This window comes from Sinocyclocheilus rhinocerous, unplaced genomic scaffold (assembly GCF_001515625.1).
Source record: "Sinocyclocheilus rhinocerous isolate Xijiao unplaced genomic scaffold, SAMN03320098_v1.1 scaffold1812, whole genome shotgun sequence".
In the NCBI taxonomy this organism is placed as follows: Eukaryota; Metazoa; Chordata; class Actinopteri; order Cypriniformes; family Cyprinidae; genus Sinocyclocheilus; species Sinocyclocheilus rhinocerous.
Genome location: NW_015670626.1, coordinates 737,483 through 763,522, shown reverse-complemented (window position 1 = coordinate 763,522; position 26,040 = coordinate 737,483). Strand labels below are relative to the sequence as shown.

At 40.4% G+C, this 26,040-nt stretch overlaps 1 protein-coding gene across 1 annotated transcript in view; it reads left to right on the top strand.

Moving 5' to 3' along the window:
• The window catches only part of LOC107734315 (neuropilin-1a-like), a 61,586-nt gene that overhangs the window by 27,973 nt on the left and 7,573 nt on the right, over nt 1-26,040 (top strand). The window contains exons 5-10 of the mRNA XM_016546248.1: nt 3,676-3,831; nt 7,021-7,187; nt 15,175-15,330; nt 18,737-18,881; nt 22,344-22,675; nt 24,232-24,376. Of these exons, the coding sequence (XP_016401734.1) occupies nt 3,676-3,831; nt 7,021-7,187; nt 15,175-15,330; nt 18,737-18,881; nt 22,344-22,675; nt 24,232-24,376 (1,101 nt within the window). The remainder of the gene's footprint in view (nt 1-3,675; nt 3,832-7,020; nt 7,188-15,174; nt 15,331-18,736; nt 18,882-22,343; nt 22,676-24,231; nt 24,377-26,040) is intronic.

The window sequence follows — 26,040 nt, the reverse complement described above, 5'->3', positions numbered from 1 at the left end:
GAATTTAACAATGCAAAATAGAGTTTACATTTTCTGAAGAGAATGTAAGTTTCCTATGCAAAGCACACCAACAAAGTGTACTAGGTGGATGGGAGGATGTTAGGTTGGCTCCCTCCTTCAGTTTAAGTCTAAGGGACTTTTTCACACTGTCAAAAAATGCACAAAAATTTTACTTTTAGCGATACAACAGCTTGTCACTGGGACGATTTTCTTTCTGCCTTATCTACCTCTAAAATATGCATACTAGGACATTAGAGTAGTAATATGTACCCTTAAGGTACTACTTATGAACCTTAAATAATGTACAAAGTTGTCCCTTTAAGCGTACTGCCACAGTACCAAGCTGTTGAACACCTAAAGGTACAATTTTTACACATTCTATCGGAGATGGCACCACTTTTATTATCTGCCAGGTGAAAATTGTGAATCTGATCATATAGCAAAGTAATAGCACACCTATCCTCAACAACCTGCATGATTTGCGATATAATACAGTGCTGAAGTGCAATACTGAAGAAGGCGGTCTGGAAAAGGAAACTAAACAGTGGTCAGAGCAGAAGTAATTGGGAGGGTCTCATCTTTGGCCTTCTGGAAATGGCCTTTAACAGATAAGCCAGATGCTATGACTAAATAACAATGCCGTATGATTGATCTCTAAGGGAGAACAGATGCCTGGCCCAGATCTATGTGCTGTGTGTCACAAGCAAAACAAACCCCTCCTAAGCATGGCCAAGTGTCAATAAGATATTTGGACATGCACACATACTCTTACATCCACAAATGTATAAGAGTATTTGAGAACATGCCAGTAAAAGCTCTTTATCCCATTGATAGCTGTTCTCGTTTTCTGTCTCTCTGGACATTAGACTGTGGTTTGTCCCGGGCAGGTCGGGGTGAGGGACTCTGGAATGTAGACTGTTGTCATAACACCAAAACTATTCTGTTCTCCAAGATAATTACAGTTTTTATTTGTGCGTGTGTATTTGAACTGCTTATACACACCCAGAAGCCCAACAGGAAGATTTCAGCTCAAACTGGGAAGGAAATCTGCGAGGACCAGAGGTCTTTTTTCTGTCCTGATGGAAGAGAGAAGCTGTGAACTAATGACACCTTTGATCTGAGACAGAGCCTTTTGAACTTTCTCATCAGTTAAATTTTTTTTAAATTAGTTTCTGCATCACTTCCGAGGATACGTTGTGAACCTATTGTTGCAATTATGATTAAAGGAAGTCTGTTTAACTAATTGTTAGTCTATTGTGAGCAGGTCCGGACAGAATTTGCAGACATTTTCAGAATTTGTGGAATTTTCTGGATGGATTTTGAGGGAAAACGGTAGAAACTCATATGCTGTTACTTTTAGGATTTCTTAATTTTGGTTTTGAAAAAAAGACAGCATGCAGTTTTGGAACAAGATAATTATGATTAATAATGACAGAATTTTCCTTTCTGGGTGAACTACTTTTTTAAAAAGAGTTGAGAATGCTGCACTCTTATTGTTTTCGTAAGCAAACTCAGGAAGTGAGGGGTGTGTAGAACTTTGTGAATGATGCTGTTCCAATTCTCCAAAAATCGACAGAGCTTTTTGTGAATCCAAAATCCATGTAGGCCTGAGGGAAGTGTAGAACCTGGGACAAAGGTTGCATGCTTTATTTTAGACTCGGCGGCCTCTGTTGAAAAATCTACAATAAAAAGGTGTCCCACAAGTGCACGGTGACAGAGAAAGAGCCGAGAGGGAGGCTGAAGACAAGACTTTAAAGGGAAGGCCCTGGTGCCTTATAGGGCCTCAGTGTAACTCCTCTCTACGGTTCAGACACTAGCTGCATTACCTGTGGAGCCACACCAATCAAGAAGTGCATTAGTGTGGAAAGGCTGCGAGGCATGAGACAGAAGCCTCGATGACTTCAAGCCCTCCATCACCCACTGGCCGCCCACTTTGAGGCAGTCACAGCCTGGCAGAGGGTTTGTAAAGCCCTCCTCCTCCTCCACCAGAGCAGACATGCTGGATGGGTTCATGGAGAGGCTCTTTAAAATTTCATAGCCCTGTTGAGTCATGCAGATAATCCGGATGGTTCACCACACCCAGAGCCGTCTCAACACACAAGCGCACACATTTATACACACTTGGATGCACCTGTTTCAATGAATTCTTATGAAGATTAAGATTCATGTAAATCCCTAGATCTGTTGTATGTAATCACACACACACACACACACAAAGCTGGCAGATCTGTTTAATCTCTTTCAGACTGTAATGGGCATCTTCTCAAAGAGCCATTCACAGTTTCTCTGTAAAGAGCGATCCTTGAAAAAGGCGCGTCAATGCTTAAGCCAATATCTCAGTCATTTGTAGCACATTTTAACCCCTTAGCATTCCTGCAAAAATTTGGCTAAAAAAGCATACCCAAAGTAAATTGCATGCTGTTCTTGAAACATTTGGAGTACTGTATATGCATGGTTTTGGTCTCTTTTGAAAGGTGACACTCTGAGGTTTGATCAGTTTAGGAACCTTAGAGTGTCACTGTAAGTCTTACTGGTGTTGAGTAATAGAACTTTGAACACACTGAAAAAGGAGAAAAACATTCCGCCTACATTTTCTTTATAAACAGATGCCTGCAGATGACTATAGCTGGGAGCTATTAGCTGGAAAACACAGTGGGATCACAGCATAAAGTCTGAAAAAAGACACTGATTGTACCTGCTGTGTTGATTGTATCTTAAAATGGTTTGCATTCAAATCACAAGAATCTCTGCTTTCCAAAGATATGTGACATGTTTAGCTTCTTTTTTTTTTGAGTTGCAGTGTACTGTGAGCGGTTCATATGGTTTCACATGGTTCATATTTTGCCTTGGGTCAGTAATTAATCCTTTTACTCCGGTTTTGAGATTTCATACTGTATATTTGTAAACCTTGGGTTAATCTTGCTATTTGCATTTTAAAGAGGTTAATTTTATTGACTGGACAGTCCAGTAGGCGTAAAATGCACAAAAATGACAAAAAAAAACAAAAAAGTTTCTGTGGCTGTACAAAGCTCATGAATAATTAATAAGGCAAGCACTGGGGCCATTTATAATTGGTTGTCTGTTGCCAAACAACTTGCCGTTACATTCAAGCACTGCAATCTACCACATCTAGCACGGTAAAAGTTTGAAACATTGCTTAAACCAAAGTTTAAAAGTGGCCTTAACCTGGAAAGACATGTACATATAGTATGAAAAGCCCTTTTTCAATACAGCTTCAAAGCATTTCCTTCTCGCAGCTGAATGCACTGCATACCTCTTAATTTACAGCCTTAGTTGTGTTCAGTTCCTTCCTTCTTGTCCCCTGCAACTCCTACACATTTTTTTTTTCTTTTAAAGTGGCTTCTGGGAAGTCACATTAGAGTGGCCCTGGAACGAACAATAAGTGTAGGAATTTATGGTCGCCGCTGAAAACAGAAACCCAAGGTCATAGACATACAAAACAGACACTGCCCTTTTCATTTCCATCAACAACAAGGTGTAGAGAGAATGTTTTGTTCAGTCAATGCAGTTATTCAAGGTCAACCAATGTCACTGTCCTTGATGTTCACACACTGCAGTATCAGCTGTGATAGAATGGCTTGAATAGTAGATTTTTAAACGTATCTAATCATCCCTAAAACCCTCTCTTTGCTCTATCTTTGTCTGTTTCCACAGTTGGTCCATACATTGGCAGATACTGTGGACAAAATACTCCAGGACGGATCATATCCTACACTGGAATCTTGGCTTTGACAATCAACACAGACAGTGCTATTGCAAAAGAGGGATTCTCGGCTAACTTTACTGTGCTGGAAAGGACAGTCCCGGATGGTAAGTCATTACTGCAATGTTTAAAGTGCACAGTAATTGACGAAATCAGTACACAATTCACATGAGGTGAAGTCTCAGCATCCAGCATCCTCAGTCATATCAGCATCCTAGAAGACGTTGTTTATTGTGTATAACACGGGCCACCATGATGAGATCACACAACCAGTTATGCTATGAGATTAAATAATTCAGTATGTCAAGATTTAAGATTCAGTATTTACACAAAATTTAGATAAACACCATGGGTGCTCCATAGCTGAATGGCAGTAGAGAGGCCAGTTCTTTGAGATTTGAATGTTTTGGAAGATGAATGAAGGCAAGCGAAAAGTACAGTAATTACTTCGAAAACCTATAACTGCAGATGTAAAAAGGTAAAAAATAAATAAATAAAAAAAAATCCCTCAACTTAATTTGGGAATGTTGCTTATAAAAAATCTCATTCTGAAACATCTAGGTTTGAACATCATGAGAATGCTTGTTCCTAGCATTTACACAGCCTTTACATTATGTTAGCAAAGGTTAGTGAAACATACCCTGTTGATTGGGGTTATAATCCCGTATACAGATGTGTACCCACATTTACAACATGATATAACATGGGAAGTTATTAAATCACCACGTCCCGCTCAGCTGTGGCCCTCTTTCATTAAGTCATTGTGTTGAGAGTCATGACCCGTCTGCCCTGCTTTGTGAGGGTTGGTTTACTCTTTTTTTCCAAACCAGCTCACCCAGAGGGTTCACCTCTTCACCCCAATTTGAGCAATGCTCCAACTAAACATTTAATTTCAGAACACACCACCAACCCTCATGCTTACTCCTCCTCTGTCTGTCTTTCTCACCTACTCTTGAAAACATATCTGTTCAACATGACAGGTAGTGGTGCTTGTGATTCGATTGTACTTAGTATAAAGTGCATATTGCCATTAATGTTGTGAACTGATGTACCGTGTTATATTGCAGCTTGAGCTCTCAGAACACATCAAGGTGTGTACTACATCTCTGCTACCCGGCTCATGCTGAAGAATGCAGTCGGTGTGTTCTCAGCTGGGGCTTTGCCCAACAGTCGCAGTCTGTCAATTATTTATTGGCTCCATAAATTTACATTCTGTGGCAGCTTCTCTCGCAGTTCAACATGTTTACCAGTATATTGTGCTTTGCAGGAAGGAAGGAGATCGCCATTGGCAATATGTCTTTCTTTGAAGGATTTTGTCAGAGAACCGTCAAAGATTTATGGTCTCTGCCGAGTGGGACCAAACAGTGACAGATGCCAGATGTAATCAGACGAGAGATCTGGTTGTTTTCAGTCATTGTTCTAAAGAATGAAAGGGTGGGAAATGGATAGATGGCTTGAAGAGATAGAGAGATAAAAGAGAATAAGTAATGTTAAGATTTAGTTGAGCTGAGGTTTCAAGGGTAACAGAGGGAAATTCATGAGAAGCACATAAAAGGCTCAACAATCCCTTTAATTTTGAGTTTAGTGTTCGCATGAGTTGCTAAGCTAATGAAATGAATAAGCACTAAAAATACCTTTGCAATATTCTACAACATGTTGGTATTTTGAAAAAATCTGTGGTTATTCTGGTATATTTTTGTAAGGATATTGGATAAAATAGTATGATACTTTTCCATCCTGAATTAAAGGCTATACATTTATATATCTATTAAATGTATTGTTATATATTAAAGGGGCGAATTCATGTTTTCCTTTGTCTTTGGAGCGTTAAAGCTGTTCGTGCATACAGAGATCCGTAAAGTCGCAAAGATTAAAGTCTCAAACCCAAAGAGATATTTTTTCTAAAAGTGAACGCTCATCCACGCCTTCCTAAAATGCCTCGTTTAAACACGCCCCCACATGTCTACGTCACTGTGTGGGGAGATTTGCACAACACTGCCCAAATGTATACGCAATGAAAGATGGCGTAACTTTGATTCTTGCTGTAGTATTGTTGCCATCACCATACCGTGGAGACGCTGTGTGTTTCATTGCGAAAGCCAAACTACTTTGTTTGGCCTTTCAAAAGAGGACACAACTAGAAATCAGTGGTTAAGTTTTATTCACAACACTGTTCCAGAACAGTACAACCCAAAAATGTGAGTGTGGTCAGCGCATTTTATGGAGGAAAGTTTCCTGAACCTGGTAAGTGGCGTAACATTTCCGTCACACGCTTGAGGAATCCGGCCAATCACAACGCACTAGATACCCGGCCAATCAGAGCACACCGCTCTTAAGTCTCTTAAAAGGTAGCAGAAATGTGATGCCTTCAAGTGCTGTCTAGGTAGGCAGATCACTAGGTTTTCAGAACAGGGCTTATGGCTTAGTGTGAATAAATAAAACTACTGTCTATCTAACACACATGCCTTCTCCATCTGCTACATGTGTTTAGGCCTGCATGTTTGGGCTGTGTTGTTTGTGTATGTGTTTATATGACCTGCTTGCAGCTCCCGCTGTTATATTTGGTGACACGAGCTCACCATGTTTCAACGTGCAATTACATTTAAAACTACAATATGTGTTTGTTTGGAGTCTGTGACCTGTTGTAAATAAATTAGCATGTCTCCCACCTCAGCCTCAACATTTCCCCATCCTTCACTGTCTCAGAGTCCTACATTCTATGCCGAAGCGTCTGGAAAAAGATCCTTGGGGGTCAGAGCATGAACTTTGCTTGTTTCAGACACACGGCCAGCATGCCTCGAGACGACTTCCCCATAACATCACAAAACAATCAGCAATGCCCTTATCCTGGGTGGCATGGCATGAGGAGTGATATACAACCTGCTCTCCTTCCATCTGCCAGAGGCGTCTCTGACTTTCCATTCCTCCAAATGCTGACGCTGGGGAAATGCCATTTAACTGTGCACCTTTCGAAGGCACTTCTTTTATGAACCTCAAAATTTCTCTTGCTAATGGACTTCAGAGCTTAAACTGAATGTTTTATGAATAAAGGTCTGCGTCTTAATGTGGTACACTTCCCACAGTGCTTCCATTAAACTGTGCTTAGAGGGGCAAGAAGAGAGTGTATGTTTTATTCTGGTGCTAAGAGATGGAAACCTATGGTGCTTTGACTCTGAGTGGCTCGTTCCCAAGAGCAAGGCCTTAGTTTGGGTCGTGATCTGATGTATTCTTTATTTAGATCATGAAATGACATTTTAACAACTCCACTGCCCCTTTTTCCTCTGTGCTTTCTTCAGACTTTGACTGCACCGAGCCTTTGGGTATGGAAACTGGGGAAATCCATTCCGACCAAATCATGGCTTCATCCCAGTACAACCCCAGCTGGTCTCCGGAACGATCTAGACTCAACAACCCTGAGAACGGTTGGACCCCTGCGGAGGACTCAAACAAAGAATGGATCCAGGTACTGTGCGATTCACACACATATTCTGAAGATAGCAGTCTATTATGTATGAGTAATGGAGAAGGGATTTGTCCTTGGCAGAGAATAGGAAATTGTGTGGTATTTTTTTAAAAATAGAGAAGGCGAGTCTACAGAAGAAAAGTTTGAAACTCTGAAACTCCCTCACGCTTTTATGATTTTTGAGTTAGAACCTTTCTCTAGCTGAATTCACATTCAACTCAATCAGGCAGATGTTTTTGCCACTGGCTTGCTGTTCTCTATTGAAGACCAGCAGCAACATCTGTTGAATTTTGCCCTTTGGTCGACAGTCATGGAATGTTAAAACCCAACTGTACTGGTTCGCTTTGGCCCCAGTGAGTCATCCTGGCCAACAGATGCTTGTAACCTTAACAAAGACTGTCTATGAGATGCATCTGGGTGTATCTAAAATAATTTTAATGTCTGAGAGACAATAAGAAACCTGAAACTTATTCTAAGGAATGTGACCACACACAAGGACAGTAACATGAGCAACAGATTATTTGAGTCGCATGAATCTGTGAAAAACTCTTGGCAGGAGTCATTGTGTTGATTGCATTGCAGCACCTCTGCAGGCCTTTTCTTGCACTTAGGGGCTTTTCTGTGACCCAAACCCCAAGGGTACCCTCAAAACCCAGACTTGTTTTATAATCTTTGCCTGACTGGAAAGTTTGGGCCAAAGAGACTCCTCAGGAGGCTAATAACAGACGTGACCACGGCCAAATATTTGCTAGGGGAGGTCTGTTAAGTAGATTTTCCTTATTGCTATCAAAATATTGTCTGTGTTCTAAACCAGAAACTAATTGAATTAGGGGAAGGTGCCTCAACTTGGCAGAGAAGAGGAACCACGATGTTTAATTCTTCGTAGAACAGAGCCCTGAGGATTCAATGTGGAGTCTGATCGAGTTGAGGATTGTAACCGTTGCCGATTTCTCGAGTGCTTTTGATCATAGTAATTCAAAGTTCTTCTTTGTTTAGATGGACTCATTATGCTTATAGATTACCAGTCTCTGTCAATATGGTATTGATTGGGACTGTTGTACAAAGCACAATGAACTATCCTAACACTCTACCAGGATGTTCTTTGAGAAGCAGTCGATAATTAGCCTCTACTCGTTTTACAGACCATCACTTTAAGTGAAGGATTCTCATGTTCGTAAGATGACAGTATATTTATCAGTGTTTGGCATGTGGTGTTGACACGCTGTTGTGCTACTGAGTTTTATCTCGTATCCAACCAATGGGAAGTCTTCAGAAAAGAAACATTCCGCTTATGTGACTTAAATGAGTCTAAAAGATGAGAGAGAAAATTTCTCTTCTAGCACCCAAACCAATCGGTTCCACATCATTTCACAGTTGCCACTTCATATTTTATTCAGGATAATTAAGTAGACTTTGCAACTATTCACCTTCTTGGCTTTGCTGAACTTGTTTAGTCATTTCAGATATTAATGAAACCCTAAAAGACTCGCCTCCCACAGTGCAGTATCGAGCTGAAGAGAGTACAATTTTGCAGCCGCCTGGAATTCTCTAAAGGGTATTGATTAGAGGAAGGGTACTCTTTTTGGTGGGAGAAATTTCAGCAAATCAAACATATTCTGTTTCAGCCCTCCTGTACCGTGCCCCTGTAAATCCCTTTCCGCCAATCAGATGTCAAAGTTGAACCCCGCACATCTGTTTCCAAGGGAACAAAGGCGGAACCCTGCAGAGGATGAATGATTTATAATTTGGAGACGTCCTGCGCTCGTTCTCTCTCTCGTGCCCAGCACTTGTGGAGGAGTTTAATTATAACAAGCATTATTAAAAGAGTGGAATTCTTCATTTCGCTTCCATTAAGCAACATGACCCACCACAACAGTATTTCTCCATTTAATGGCGCAGTCCACTTGGCATGCACAACTCGCTCGCTCATGTGTCCTCCAACGCATATTATCAGTTCATTATTTATTACATTTACACTCTCAAATGTAATTTACAGCTGACACTTATATTATTCATAGAGGCCGGTTCTTCCTTGTTAAAAATCCCCATTTCTTGCATTTTTTCCCACCCAGAAGGTGTCAAAAACACAGCGTTTGTCATGCATCTTAATGCGGCTTCAAATTAGATTCAGGGTTTAATGCTCCCAGCTTGCCACTCCTGACAATTAGTCGAGGGTCAGGAGATCTTGAGCTAAGCCAGTAAGCTACAGAGGCTAGTATTTTCCTTGTCCGTTTACAAGGGTTTGTGCAATGTCCGTTAAGGTCTTTATCAGACATATGATGAATGAAAGAAGGGGTGAAGTCTTGCAGAACACGGGAATCTGGCTCTGAAAACTTCCAGTCTACTATGTTTATGGATACGGCCTGGTTTCAGTCGGAAGACTGTGTTAAAGCGCGACAAGCCGAGATACCTACATCTGTACAACACATTTTGACTCTCTCAAGGAAAGACTTCCGATTTATAGAAGACCGTAACCTAAAACAAAAGACGCTGTGAAGGTTCTTATGGATGGCAGATTTTCAGTCCCGTGGAGAGCTTGGTATAACAAAAAACAGATCCTGTTTGGTAGACTTCAGTGCAATATGTGGCATATTGCAAGTGATGCAATAAATGCACACTCATCCACTCCAGCAGCATCAAAGCACTTTTATGAATTATGCATTTTGATCTGGGAAAAAGTCAAGTGTCAATAGTTGAAAGCTCCTGTCTAGCTCCTAATGGTTGAATAGAAGTTGCTCATAGATCATGTTCTGTTTCATTAATCTCAGCCTCGCAATCATTCTCATCCTCAGGTCTACGGAAACACGTCAGCCGCTTGCATTTATACAGCGGTGCTTGGAATACACAGTGGTTCATTTATAAACCTGCTGCATACGTCTGTCCTGCTGTTCAGCTGAATGCTTTGATCAGGGCTTGATTCACAGGGATGCAAGGGCTTTTCTCTTTTGCATCACTGGAGAGGATGTTTACCTTCATTTTGTTCATTAAAGCATCTCTGACAAGAGGTCAGAGTGTTCAAAACAATAAGGCCGACGTTTTCAAGTCTGGACCTGTAGAGTGCCAACCAGGTTTTGTGTCAGCTAGTTGAACGGGAAGCCGTCAGCTTGATTGATGGAGGTGAGGAGGGAATGTGCCAGGGCCGTAGATGGAAACAATGATTGAGACACCACCCGACCCTCTTATTCTTATCCACTGTGCCACTGCCTTAAATCGCTGACCCATTTTGCTATAAAAACAGGTTGAAATTCCAGGGCCATCAAGCAGGCACTAATTACAGACTTCCTCTGAGAAAAATATTCCTCTCAGACTCTTGTCGAGGAAAGTTGAATGTAACGAGGGAAATAGCGTGAATGAGCGAGACTTAGGGGCGAAATGTCACTCCAGAAACAATGCACTTGGCCATATCCTGTTTGCCTTCGCATGTCATCTACATATGCTTTCCATTAGCGATGGTCATCTAGACGCAGCTATGTCTGCTCTCTATTGTTTTGCTTAGATTTTTTTTCTCTCTTAAATCAAAGGATTAGCTGCTGCTATTTTGAGACGGGTGCTGTTCTCCTGCCAGCTGATGAGTAATTAGACAGTGGGACTGTAATTAACATGAGAGTCTCTACTGACAAAGCCTGCAGAGTTGGTGTCAAGCTTGGCCACCCTGCTAGCATCACACCTGCGCTAGGTACATTCTTATGATTTAGAGTTTAAACCATCTTCAGTGCCTACGTGTAATTAGCTTGAACAGTTTGAAATCTTCTTTGATATAATTTTCTAGTTATTAAATATGAATCCAGGTGTATGCTGGATACATTAAGCTCTTCTGCTAATGTGAAAGAGGTCCAGAGGCTAGCAATATAGAATTTATGCTAATTCATGTCAGAGGAAATCCATTTCTAAGACGGACAGGATGTTCTTTTGTCATCGGTGAGCTTATTGTCTTATTGTGTTTAATATGAACACAAAAAAATTATGTGAACCATGTGATAACAGACCTGTAGCCTGACTCATAACGGAAATATAATTGTTTGACCATTCTTCCCTTACAAAAATAAACCATGGTTTTACTATAAATAAAACCAAAAACTATGGTTATGGTTAAATTAACAGGGTTTTTTTTAGGTGAGTTTTTAGGTTAGGGTTCACCTCCTCAACTATGATAAAAATGATATTATTTTCTCTCTTTCTTTCTCTGTCTCTCTCTCTCTGTCTGTGTGTGTGTGTGTGTGTGTGTTTAATGTTTAATATTCATCCCACTTTCAAACCATCCACCCCATTAGATTGGTTTGGGAAGAGAAGCACATGATCACCATTCAGGCACATGCATAATTTTAAAAATTAAAAAAATGTTCTAAAAATAACTCTAGCTAATTCCGCGAGGTAAATTGGGTGATGAATGTGAGGTCTTCGAGGAGCCTATAGATCTCTCAGCTGGCAGTAATACAATTTTCATGAAAATGTGAATTAATTATACCTGTAGTTAATGGAATTTTAGAGGAGCTTTCGGAGCAACCAGGTGTCGTGGGATGGTGGGAGGAAGCCACGCTTTGATGGATGAAGTAAAACTTTGCCCTGCGAAACCTGCCGTCCCACATTTGTGTTTGCTTTGACTGGGCCGTCGCGCATCTGTCTGCTCAACGTCTTAGTTCCTCCTGACTAACCTGCACCAGATGGCGTTTGAGCCTTAGACACACAAGAGCAGTTGTGGTTTTAATGATTGACCAATTTGTGGATTTTTGTTGTCCACTAATATGCAAGACGAGGGTGAAAGAGACAAGAAAATAGACAGAATGGAGAAAAATATTCATACACAATACTTTATTTTTGCAGATCAGAAAATGAAGAACCGCAAATGACAAATTGTTTCAGGAAAGACACTGAAAAAATTAACTAATGTAATCAACTTCCTACAAGCATACAAAACAAAATAAACATTCTGTAGAAACTGTTGAAACAGCCATCAAACACCATAATAAGCCCATGCTAGGAAGAACACAACTGTCACAGCTTTAGGAAACAGGCAGACATGTTTGACGCTTGTTTAATTCAACACAATTAGCACGAGAAGCTTCAGTGAGTTTGCACTAGGTTTAGGCAGATTAGATTTCTGCCACTTCCTTCCATGCGGGCCAAGGGCAAGGCAGGAACTGTGCCTTCCAATGCACACACACACACACACACACACAGAGAGAGAGAGAGAGAGAGAGATAGCATTTGTCAATTTAATTAGCTCTGAAAAATTAAGCTGAGGTCCATACTTCACAGATGGACTCTGGGCAAAGTGAACAAGTTTTAACATACCAGAATTTCCCATGTCAGAATTATGAAAACATAGTTACATTTGGGTTCTAGCCAGCAAGATAAATTAATCAAATGTTTTTTTTATTTAATTTCACATTTTAGATCATTGGATGTGATATAACGAGAACTGCATTATTTTAATTGTCTACTGAGTAGGATATCTTCAGACTCTTACATAACCTGCAACATCCAATAAAAAAAAAAAGAGTAGAAATGGAGAAGAATACAAAACTACAAGCAGAGGATATGCAGAGTCAGCTGGCTTGAGGACACATTTTCCTCTGGAGACGTATGGATTCCAGTTTGGACACTTTCTCACAGTGGTTGCAGCAGACTTTAAATTAGCTTGACCGTTATACAACTGCATAGTCACACTGGTGACCAATACAATAATTTGGCAACTTCAGATGTAATGATATTTTCTTTACCAAAATGATATAATTCATCATTATTTTTGCTTCTGTGGTCAGATGAAATGCCCACAGTCAAGTCTGGCCTGTCTCCAGAAAGTGGAGTTTTTCAGCCAGGGAGTTCCCATGAGCAACTGGGGCTTTCCCTTAATCTCCTGTTTGTACTGCATTGCTTTTAAAGGTGAAGTGTGTAATATTTGCTTGTTTTCTCCTATCCTCGTTTAATAAGCAGAGACAGCTATAAGTAAACCATTTGTAGGTTGATTTCTCTGGAAAGTATACACTCCGTGATTTTGTGCGGTGCTTTCAAAACATTGCTTTGTTTGATTAAGAATCCTGATCAGCCTGACATAGCAACAGCTCAACCAATGGTGTGAGTTTAAGGCAAAACTAACTGATTTGCTGACCAATGGCAGACAGAGAAATTATTTAGGAAACCTGTTTGAAAACAGTCATCATTTTTGTAGAAATTCATATTTTAATGGTTGTAATACAAGAAAATATTAAATAATGCATATATAATATAGCTATATGCAGTATATTAAATAATAATTTCCATATATGGGAAACTAGTGCTTATATTTTTTTATATACTGCAATATATGCATTGACCATGTATTGATATAGCAATGAAGAGAAAAACTGCACTACATTTTTACATGTAATGGCTTTATTAAAACACTCGATTCATTTCTCAATTCAAATATAATTATATTAATATAGTATATAATTATATTTATTTTATCACATGTACAGCTATACATTATGAAGTTGTATTATTGAATATAAAATAACATACATTACGATATATAAGTAAATATATTAGTGGCAATTCCTTATGTATTATACAATATGTTGTAATATATTAGCACAATATGCTATTCTGTATATTTTCAATATACATGAAATAATTTAATATATTGATCATTAATATATAAGGAAATATATTTTCTTTGCATAAGGAAAAGTTGTGAGGCTTATGTATGTAAAGGATTGCTGTAGAAAAATGTATTGGAAATGTTCACTTTTTTTCTTCAGTTTCTTACTGCTCTAGTTTCTTTTACCCTTTTTTCCCTCTCTTTGTCTTTCTAAAGCAGAGTGTGGTTAATAAATCACGAGGCGCTCATTAGTTCTGATCTGTGATCAGCTGGTGTGAGGGAGACTGTCTCTTCTCCAGCCAAGCTTTCTGATCTCAAATCGCTGGCTGATCCACAGCTCTCTTATCTTCCTGCCATGTATATTTTAGCACAGCCAGATCAGATCAGCACTCATATAGCAGACTTCAGAATCAACGTTATTGTATTTTTAATATCATTAAACTCAGTCAGGACTTACAAATGCTGCACAATAGTGAACAGACAGAGTTTGAAATTAGCTCTTTCTACACTAATTGAGTTTGAGACTAGCAAAACCGTTATGTTAGTTCATGTTGAGTACAAAAGGAATATGATATTTAATGAAAAACTGGTATTGGTGATGAGCGTATCTACAACAGGTGCACTACATGGATGTTATCCTGCGTTTTTATCTAGTTTTAGCTCTTTGACAGCTGTGTGCCACTGACACTACTGTGAACCTTGGTTCATTTTTTGAAAATGTTGTATGGGATTTCAGGTTTTTTAGCCTCTCCGAGCACTAAAGCATCTCCCTAAAAACCACAGCTTGGCACTGTTCACTGTCAGTTTGCTCAGTATATGTTCTCTGTGGAAGCGTATTGCTGAATTCAGCTCAAAGCTGAATCTCCATTTGCTCCATTGTTTTCTTTTGCGCAACAAAAATGAGATATTAAATGAGATATTTTTCTGTGTATTACAGCTCTGATAGTCCTGGATTTGACCAAATCACACACATCTCTGTCCACAGTGTTTTCTCTTCCAGTAACCCCTGACCACACTCTCTCCCATCCGTCCTCTCAGACGCACTCACCGCACGCTCACGGGAATGACATCACAACTCATGACTTCTTTATGAAGCATTCATTTTTCAGTACAGCACACGTCTGAAATGCACGCTTCCTTTCAAACGATTTTTTTTTTTTCCCGGTACAGGCTCTGTGAAGTTAAATATCCTTCCTCATCCAATAAGCTCTTGTCTCCCGTTCAGGAAATTAAATCGTCACATTGACTATGCTTTATTAAACTGGGATTCATTAAAATTAATCTTTCATTCTAATATTCACCTGGGGTCTTATGAGCTCAATATGTGACACACGATAAGCCACTTTTAAAGTGATACTCCCTCTGTTCGGAGTAATATAGAAGTAATATTGTTCTCTCTCTCCTCAGGTTGATCTTGGATTCCTGCGCTTTGTCTCGGCGATCGGCACACAGGGAGCAATCTCTCAAGAGACCAACAAGAAATATTATGTGAAGTCCTACAAGGTGGATGTAAGCTCAAACGGAGAAGACTGGATAACTATAAAGGAAGGCCCAAAACAGAAGGTGACTTATTTGCTATATTTCATGGTCTTTCTTAAAGGTGCAATGCGTCCCTTTTCTGATTTAACCCAGTGCTTCTCAGTGCTTTTTGACTCCAAGACCCCCCATTGTCCACAACAATATTCAAAGCCCCATGACTTCTCCACTTGCTCATGATTTACTGGATTGGATTTTTAAAAGATATTTTTACTGTCAATTTCTACCCAATAAAATATTTTAGAGCTTGGCATAACTATAAAAAAAAATGTAAAATGCCAGAATTTACATGACTTTTCCAGGTCTAGAAATTACATTTTTCATATATCACAGGTTACATTTATCCAGTGGGAACACTGATTCTATCAAAAACATAAAAAAATAAAAAAAAACACTTGTTGAGGAGGTCAATTATAATATTTAGTTGTTGTTGTTTTTTTGATGTTATGGCTTTGGATTTGGTATTTAAATCATTTTAATTCATCTTGAGACCCTCTAATGGGCCCAGGTGCCCTGGTTGAGAACCACTGATTTAACCAATGTTGGCATGTCGTGTCTCAGAAACAAAAAGCTGTATGGAAAAACTACTATAAGCACTTTAATAAAAATACAGCTTGCACATTTCGGCTTTTAAACTCTCCAAAATCAATTGCACTAGACTTGCACTGTAAACAACATTTTTGTTTGTTTTTTGAAACTAAGCGACAAATCAAAAGGATTTTCTGTGGTAATAGAGCAGTCGACCTGGAACATGGAACATGTTACATTTTCATATAACAACGAAATACTGTTAGAAAGTCCTGGTAGAAGACCAAGTTTGGTTCCGTACAGCTCACTTTCCACTAAACGATAAAGAAGACTTTTATTTCCGTAATCCGTAACTAGGTACATTTCCAGAGCTTCTTGGCAGGAAGCCCTGTAAACATCTTCCTGTATTGTAGCGCTGTCACTGTGTGCCTCCGTTACACCAATCCATGCTCCAGATCCAGACGGGAATGCCACGCTCATGTGTTCCTCAGGGCTTGTGTTTCTCTGACTCCATTATGTGCCCATGTGGTATGTTAATCCGCCCGCTTAAAAGACTGAATTTGCAAGAACTGTAAAAACTCCAACTCCAAAGCCACCACAGTAGTCTGACTGATTTTCTTTTTTTCTCTTTAAGGAATGATGTCAACATTTGTGGTAGGGCTTTTTTTCCTTGAAAGGAAAGAACAAAAGAGTTAATAAATAGAGTGTGGCAAATGGAGAGAGTGAGAGAAGGAGGCATTCTGGGAAGGTTTACCAGGTTTAGAGTGTTTGAACAGCTGTTTGGATGCACTTGAGCACGTGACGGGTTAAATGAGGACTGAGGAGTCGCTGATCGATTAGCCATCGGGTGAGATGGCTCTAACGTGTCCCTCAGCACAGAAAAGTTAACTTTAGGAAGACATGCCTCTTACATATGACACATGGGTTATATCTTAAAACCTAGTGAGCTATCTACCTAGACAGAATTTTGAGGATCATAGCCAAGAAGGTTCAAATAGAACAATAAAAAGCATTTGAATGAACTTCATAAAACCTGTCAAAAACATGTCCAGGTCATATTTTATGTCAAAATAGAAAAATAAAAAAACAACAATAATATTTAAGAAAAAACTTTTCTCCTCAAATTGAAAGTATTACAGGAATGCAAACAAATCAACTGTAATGTGAAAAAAACATGATATATTACATGATATATTTTAATATAATTATTACTTTATTTACTTCATTAAAATATTGTCACAATGCAAATCTGAAATTAATCTAAAATAATTTATTTTGCAAAATGCAATTTCATTTTAATTTTCACCTGATTTTTGTCAGAAATGTGAACTGGACATTGTGAGATTTACCTGATCCAAAGATTCTGTCTCTGTAGGCAGCTTCATAGATTTTGAGACACTTCCAGTGTGTGAAGTTTATGATTTTGATTTTGCTCATTTGTGAGTGCAAGACGCATTCATATGCATGTTTATGTCTGCAGACTTGCTCTAACAATACAAGTTTTGAAATAGACCTGTCAAGCTCAGCAAGCCAATTAGACGTGCGTGCGTGCGTGTGTGTGTGTGTGTGCACATCTTCATGCCTGGAAGTAACAGTGAGCTTAAATGTACCCAAAGGCCCAATTTCTGTGTCGACCCTCAACTAAACTACACTGTTCTCTTTTTAGAGCTTGCATTTTTAAGATGTGGTGCCTTGTTTCTGTCTGCCTGGCTCTAAAGTGCTTTTGTGAGGTGAGGGCCCATTTACAGACTGCTGAAACAGCAGTTCGGCTGTGGGGTTGTTGCACAAAGGAAAGCCTTTTTACTACTTAGAGCAGTAGAGCAGCGCATTGGCGTGACATTTAAAGATAGTGGATGGCTCCTCATGTGTCTCCCTCCCAGACACACACGTTTTGACAAGTAGTGCCCAGGGACACGATTAGCAGCATGAATTCTGGGGTAGACGGATGGCTGTGTGCCCTGACTGGGCCTTAGCAACACTTGGCCATCCTGTACGGCTTACAGTTTGACCTTGTCTAGTTTAGAATTGAGTTGAACGTACTGATCTTAAAGCAGTACGCTGAGAGAGAGGCTGTGCAATACAGTGATTTTATCATTCTTACAGCATGGTAAAATAATTGTAACAGGTGGACTAGATTGACCTGTTGCATTTATAAAATGGTGGCAACAGCAAAATGATAATTAGGGTTTGCACAAGTGGGTTCAGTGAAGTGCTTAAGAATTTAAGTACATGAAAACTTGAAAATCAGCTTTTTTTAAGCAATTTATTTTAAATATAGAATGTGCATGTATGTGCCAAGGAACATGGGTTAATAAGGATTCATTTTAATTTTTTTAGGATTAAGGACTAATTTTTATTAATTAATTTTAAAAATCTGAAACTGAAAAAGTAAAAGAGAGATCTTTCAAGATGTACTTAAACCTGTTGACCTTTGCATAGTGACCTGTGAAACAAGATACTATAAACGACAAGGTTGCCTTTGCTTCCATTTATCTTTCTTGTAACAATTTCTAGATCCTCCCTTTGCAGAGAACATGTGCTAGCTGTCAGCAAGAATCAGTGCCCATGGACATAACACAGTCTGATTCATCGCTATGTCTGTTGCAACAACAACAGAAATCATTGTGTAACTGAAGTGTCAAAAACATTCAGCACTAGTTGTAACCCAGACTCTGACATCACAAAGTGGCCTTTGTATTGCTACCCAGTTGGCTCCAGAGAAAATTTAATTCAGGCACTATTTAGGTTGTCACATTTGAAGACGCTGATCTAAACACATTCCTGTTATTTCTCTCTGTTTCTGGGGCTGAGTATTAGGTGAGTCCCAGGCCTCAAAGGTCTGTCTTTGGTGAGTTGCTTAAACAAACCATGTTAATAATTAATGTGTTTGTTCTTCGCTTGTCAGATTTTCCAAGGGAACACCAACCCTTCTGATGTAGCGAAAGCCATGTTCCCAAAGCCCACATTGACGCGATACCTCCGGATCCGACCATACAACTGGGAAACCGGTATCGCTCTGCGCTTCGAGGTGTATGGATGCAAAATCTCAGGTTGGTTCCAAGAATCTGTTTTTTATTTTACAGGCTTCAAAACGAACTGTCAACGGCAAAACTGGCATGCCTCAAAAATATATAGAAGCAGAGTGTTAATTCAGATTCAGAAGCAATGTTTTGTCAACACACCACTCCATCATGATCTTTCAATTAAATGGTTTACGTTTTGCTTGCTTTGGAGGCAGGCGAATGGAGAAGTGTTTATTCATGCCTCTGAAAGCCATGTGCGAACTGTGCATGTGCAATATTGGAGGAGCTATTGCATTATAGACAAGTGTTCAAGTCAACAAAAAGGACCGTGTATTCATGTTTCCCCATGTTTGGATGTTCTTTATTCAAAATGAATGGCATGCTCAGCATGCACTGTTTTTTATTTTACAGGCTTCAAAACGAACTGTCAACGGCAAAACTGGCATGCCTCAAAAATATATAGAAGCAGAGTGTTAATTCAGATTCAGAAGCTGGGTTTTGTCAACACACCACTCCATCATAATCTTTCAATTAAATAGTTTACATTTTGCTTGCTTTGGAGGCAGGCGTATGGAGAAGTGTTTATTCATGCCTCTGAAAGCCATGTGCAAACCGTGCATGTGCAATATTGGAGGAGCTATTGCGTTATAGACAAGTGTTCACGTCAACGAAAAGGACCGTGTATTCATGTTTCCCCATGTTTGGATGTACTTCATTCAAAATTAATGGCATGCACAGCGTGCACGGCTACTGCTGCAACCTCTCCACTTCTACCCCAATTCTGCCTCTACCCTCCTCCCCCGAGCTCTAACCTCTCAGCCTCTCTCTCAAACACACACAGATGTACATATTGCACATGCTATTGCACACGGCGAGATCTACACCCACCAGCCACAGTCAGGCCCAGCTGGCCCTGTCTTCATTTGCATACTCATCTGCATGTTTTGGCATGGCTCCACCCTACAGAGCTTTGATTGCAAAGGCTTTCATATAATCAGCGGCTTCTCACTGAGAACATTTCCTCATATGTGTAGGAGGAGGGCGAGCGTGTTTGCCATCATGCGCCGTCTATCAGCTTTACGTTCAACATGCATAGGGGCTTATTTTTAGAGTCTGCGTGTGTACACAGATTTAGCACTGGTTGTATTCACAAGAGCGGAGGCCTCCCAGTGACATCATCAGTGTGCATCGGGCTTGTGATGATGCTGCCAAGTTGGGCGAATGATTAGGGAAGAATCTCCCTCTAGTTTCACTTACTAACAATTGCAATGGTATTTATGTTTTTGGACAACGTTAAGCATGTTTTGAAGATATACTTTGAAACTTTTTGCACATTTACAATGGTACCACCAAGAATATCATGGTACATGTCCAAAAACGTTGAAAGTACCCGTTGAGTAGCACATAAACACCATTATTTTAGTAGAAAGGTATAAGTCAAAATACCAAAGTATTATACTATTACCATTTTACCATGGTTGCGCCACAGTACTTTTTGCAAGGGCATATACAAAGGCTGTGTACTTGTACTTGTACCAGTATGGTAACCATTCATTACCATGGTAAGTATTAAAGTGCCACGGTATTACCATCTGATGCCGCTTCACCAAAGTACATATCACTTTACCAAGGTACTGCCACAAACACCATTCCTGGGCACTATGTTTGTTTGCACTGTACCTTGATACTACCCACAGAGGATGCCTGCTAGCAGTTAGGAGGTGGTCTTGTGCACAGTTCAGGTCTGATAGGCTTTCCACATCCACACAGCCATTAATAAACTTCCTCCCGCTGTTTGTAAATAAAACCATCTGTGTGTGGTCATCCAGCCTTTATGTGCTGTGCACAGACCAAACCAACCGACGAAACACGCAATACACATGGACCAGTCCACCCTCAGGGTGTGTCTGTCAGGGTCTACCACACCAGGAGCTTCTACCATGCATCCCCATCTGAGATCCATAAACGGATCCTGATGGCAGTGCCAGCCAGTGGATTGAAAATAAACTTGGTTGACTTCCAAACTTTGAGGGCCAACCACCTCCGTGCAGATCTTTTTCAATCAGGTCCCAAAACAATTTGGCATGCATATAGCAGAAATTATACGCAGAGACATTTTCCAAATTTGGCAAGGGTTCAAAAAACTCAACCCCGGCTGTACATCCACAAACAAACAATGGAACAATCAAAGTCCCAATCATTTGTTGTTTTAGGAGGCTGGAACTCACATTTGGACTCTCTGCTATTTCTGAAGGGGTCACAGACAAGTGCTCTTTCCGTTCCAAAACTACAGAGAAAGTACTAAGGCAGTGTTGTGAGTGAAAACTCTGTTCTGGTGGTATTTCACGGGACATTAGGTTCATCTGTGACTAGTCCAAGATTGTCTCTGACGCTTTCCTGCTCCACAGGTGCTGATCGTAGATTATGGTATTGCTGGCAGGTCACAAATCCCACTGCGTTAGAGAAGGTACGAAAGTCGTGACAGGCAACACACAGTCATTTGGTCAGTGCTGCATGTCTTATAATTTCCCTCAAACTCAACCTGCTTTTGCCTAAAAGTAGCAAAGCATGAAAAATCCTATCATCATCGCTGGAACAAAGGAAGTCAGTTTGGAGAGATGAAGATAGATTACAAGATGAATGAAGGGATAGGTTTGAAGGAGGTGAATAAGAAAGCAGATGAAAAACAACATGAAAGGAAGGTATAAGTGGAGCAGGACTGAGGATGAGGGCGAGAAACTGTTCAGAAATAAAAGGTAGATTCACTAGAGAAAGGTTTTAATTAGGTAGCTTGAGAAAAAGAGGCAGAGGAGTTAATGCATAAGGTCAGTGGTGAAAGGAAGATGGAGAGAGAGAAACAAAGAGAACAAGAGGTTTCTTATCTCTTCTGTCCACTTCATCTGTCTTTCCTGTGCAATGAATGTCTTTCCTTCTCTCTTTGTTCAGCCTCTTTATGGTCTGCGACCTCTTTAGGTTGTTGGTAAGAACGTTTCCCAGCTCACTGAGATGTGACCGTTTCTACCAGGTTTATCAGCCAACATCATTTTTTTCCTCTCTTCCTCTCAGACTCACCCATTCACAGCTAATCTAATCTTTCATAGACACGTCCTCAATTATCATTCAGCTCTTCCACTATGTTCTCAAACAGCTCTGTCTTTCTCTGCGTTCATGTGTTTTATTGACATGACAAATAAAGGTACATTTGTTTTGCCACAGCAGTGGCAGGTTAGACAACAGTCTTAACGAGGGATCAGGGTTTGGCTGGTTAGCATGGCCCTGTTAGCCCCTGCCGGTGGGTGCCAAAACTACACAATCAAAAAGTATATTTCTCCTTTGATGGCCAGTCCAAGGTTTTTTGAGGGCTTTTAAAAATATGAAATGCACTTATATTTTTCTCTGTCTGCTGCTTTTCATGTGACAGCTCAGGATACTCACTAGTGAAGGGTTTGAAACTTCCTTGAATCTAATACTCTCTTTGTCCTTCAACAGAGTACCCATGTTCTGGAATGTTGGGAATGGTCTCAGGCCTTATCGCAGACTCTCAGATCACAGTTTCATCCCAAACCGAGCGCACCTGGGTGTCAGAGAATGCCCGTCTGCTGACCAGCCGTTCGGGATGGACCTTGTTGCCGCAGCCCCAGCCGTATGTGGATGAGTGGCTGCAGATAGATCTGGGTGAGGAGAAATTGTTCCGAGGTTTCATCATCCAGGGAGGTAAACACCGTGATAACAAGGTATTCATGAAGAAGTTTCGGCTGGGCTACAGCAACAACGGATCCGACTGGAAAATGGTGATGGATGCTACCGGCAACAAGCCCAAGGTAAGATATAGGGAAGCTGGAAAGTAGTTGGACATAAACTGGATGTACATTTAGAATAGCTGTGAATCACTATGAAGTTCTTAAGTGCTAGTCTGAGACTGACTCTGAGATTTGTTTAGCCTGATTTTTAGGAAATTAGTTGTTACGTGTTGAACGTGGCGCTATAATGTATTCTCCCCGAAGCCTTTAGATCAGGAGTGTCAAACTCAATTTCTGGAGAGCTGGAGCCCCACATAGTTTTGTTCTAACCCGGCTCCAACACACATACCATGTAGTTTTCAAATAAGCCTGAAGGACTTGATTAGTTGGATTAGGTGCGTTTAATTAGGGTTGAATCTAAACTCTGCAGGGCTCCGGCCCTCCAGGAATTGAGTTTGACACCCCTGCTTTAGATGGACAGAGGAGAGAATGATAATAATTAAGGCCTGTTCACACCAAGAACGATAACTATAAAGATAACTATATTAGCGTCCACACCAGCGGACGATATCGTCTGTTTATTCTAAGGCCATGCTCCTCTGCCACTTTCAGTTCTTGAGCTCGTTATAGCAGGATTGATTCTGATTGGTTGTCAATGTTTTTATCATTCATCAGCTGGAAAAAAAATCATTCTGAAGGTGATTCCAGCTATATCATTTCTCTGTGCCTTTATCGTTATAGCTGTGATGTGTGGACTTTACTATTTTTTAATAGTTATTAGTTATCGTCCTTGGTGTGCACAAGCCTTTAGACTAATGCTGTGAGCACAATATTGGGGAAACATCCCAAGTGCATTCAACAATACTACTAATAATTTTAATCCCAAAATGTCATAATATCAAAACAGAATAACAGTATAGTGTTCATTTGATATCATAGTGATACTTGAAGATCATACTGATACATGAACAGACAAATTTCAAAAGAAATGCTGCATGAACCACATGAAATGCGTGACTTTTTTGTAGACATAGCCTTATCTCCTATCAAAAAGCTGGATTGGAATATCAATCCTAGAAGGCCCCTTTTAAAACCCTTATATCTCTTCCTTAGTTTGAAGGATAAAAGGAGACACATTAGCTCCGATGGCCATTAATGCTCTTTCATGACTTCTTGTCTTGTTCTGTACTCTACCTCTGGCGAGTGTCTTTTCGTCTTTCCTTCCTTTTTTCTGTCTGCCTCCTGTGGTACCTCGTGTCTGGGTTTTAAGGCTTCAGAAGTGTGAAGTCAAAGGCGGATGCTTTTGAAAGCCTGTGCATCCTGCTGTAGTAGACTGCAGTGTTAGCCCGCAGCCTTTCTTTTGCGCTAGCTCAGCTGTACAATGTCAGATTTTGCATTAGATAATGTTTGTTGCATTAGAAATACAGCAGTGCCCAAGTTAAGAAAGGTGTGTACTGTGTGCCCTCTCACTTGTTCTCTTTCATTAATGCTCTGTTCTTTGCTTTCCCTGTCAGGGTAACTTTGGGATACTCTCAATAAACCTTTCACCTTTATCTTTTTCCATTTTTATCTTTCCAAGTTCAATTTCTCTGCTTGACTGCTAACTTTGTCTCTGACTCTGTCATTGTTCTTGGCAGATATTTGAGGGGAATTTGAACTATGACACGCCAGCATTGAGGACTGTGGAGTCTACATTGACACGCTTTGTTAGGGTGTACCCAGACAGAGCCACTCCTGCTGGGATGGGACTTCGATTGGAACTCCTGGGCTGTGAAATGGAAGGTAAGTTGAAAACTCATTCACAGACACACACATTCATACCACTACTGAGGAGTACCCAAGAAGGGACTTAACTAACTTACTAACTTAACTAAATTTTTCAGTCGCATTAAAAGTTGATCTGCTGTTTTCAAAATGTGTAACTTTAAGCTAGTGTAGCGAGTTGCTTATTCCAACAATCATTTTCAAAGTAACGGTGATTCATACACATAATGGACAATCTTGTATCAAGCCAAAGACATATTGTCCAAAGCAAGTGAACAAAAGTCAAACAAAATTATAGACCTTTGATCTAAAAGGAACTTGACAGTCCTCAAGTGTGTGGTCTTATAGTACAGATGCTATTTGATTGAATTTGGACTTATCCACTCAAGAGAACAGGATAGGGTACGGCTTAGCTTTCTTCATAATTACTTGTCCTGCCGATGCAGCATCAAAGCATGTCTCCTACCCAGAAAAGCAGGGGCCTGTGACACTGCTAAATAACAGTGCCCATCACAGCTGGAGATAATCTTTGGTCTACCTGCCTTGAAGGATTATGGAAAGGTCCTTGATGTCTTCCCCTCTGTCTTACTTTCTGAATTAGTTTAGCTCTGATGGAGTGTGTGTGCGTGTGTTTTTTCTGTTGAGGCAGCGTTAAGTGGATTTACATATTGGATTTCTGAGCGGCTGTGAGACTTGCTTGTGTAAGCCACAGCATCCCACTGGGAGCTTTAGTCAGATGATAATGCTTGTTTTCACTTTTAATACCAGCACATGCACACGCAGTCCAACACTGTGTATATAAATTCACCCAGTTTCTTTCCTTGTCTTATCTAAAACCCTCACAATCAAACAAGTGACCCCATATATACACATATGCATTCCTAACAGCAGGGCGCTAAGTCCTAGCAGGAGCGTGCGATCAACATTGCTGTCCAGAGCCAGCACGGTGACCTCGCTGTGACCCCTCTTCTTTAGAGACCGTCTTTAAAATGCCCTCAGTTCACCCGCACAACTTCCACTACAGCTCCCGTTTCCCCCTCTCCCTCCCTGCTCATTTTTTCCCTCCTTCTGTCCCGGGAAAGCCCTACAGGCTTAAGGGCAGCTCATTACAAGCTGAGAGTAAACACAGGGCTTTAGGCAGATGTAGGCAAAGGCCACATCCAAAGGGGCACAGGCAGCCATAATGAGAGGATGCACAGCAGTTTCAGCGAGCTGTACCGGCCCAGGGTGGAGCATAACATCCTCAACCCTGCAGCCAGAGTCACGCACAGACCCGTATCAAAGGGCTACAGACTTGGAATGACTACAGAAAGAGCATAAACATTAAAGGTGACATATCATGAAAATCTGACTTTTCCAGGTTTGACAGTCGCTTTCTGTGCGTGTGCTTCGGATGTGTGCGCTCAGAAAACCATATATCAGAAGTTTAAACTCATATGGTTTAAACCGCATGATTTCAGCACAATAAACATGATAATCAGAACCAAAACAGTTGTTTTTAGCAGGTCAGAGCTGTAATGGCGCAGCTCTAGTCTGGAAAAGGGGGCGGGGAGCAGCAGCTCATTTGCATTTAAAGAGACAGGCCCGAAAAACAGCGTGTTTCTGCTTCCACTCAAAATAGGCATTTTCAAAATGATATAATAAATGATCTGTGGAGTATTTTGAGCTGAAACTTCACAGAC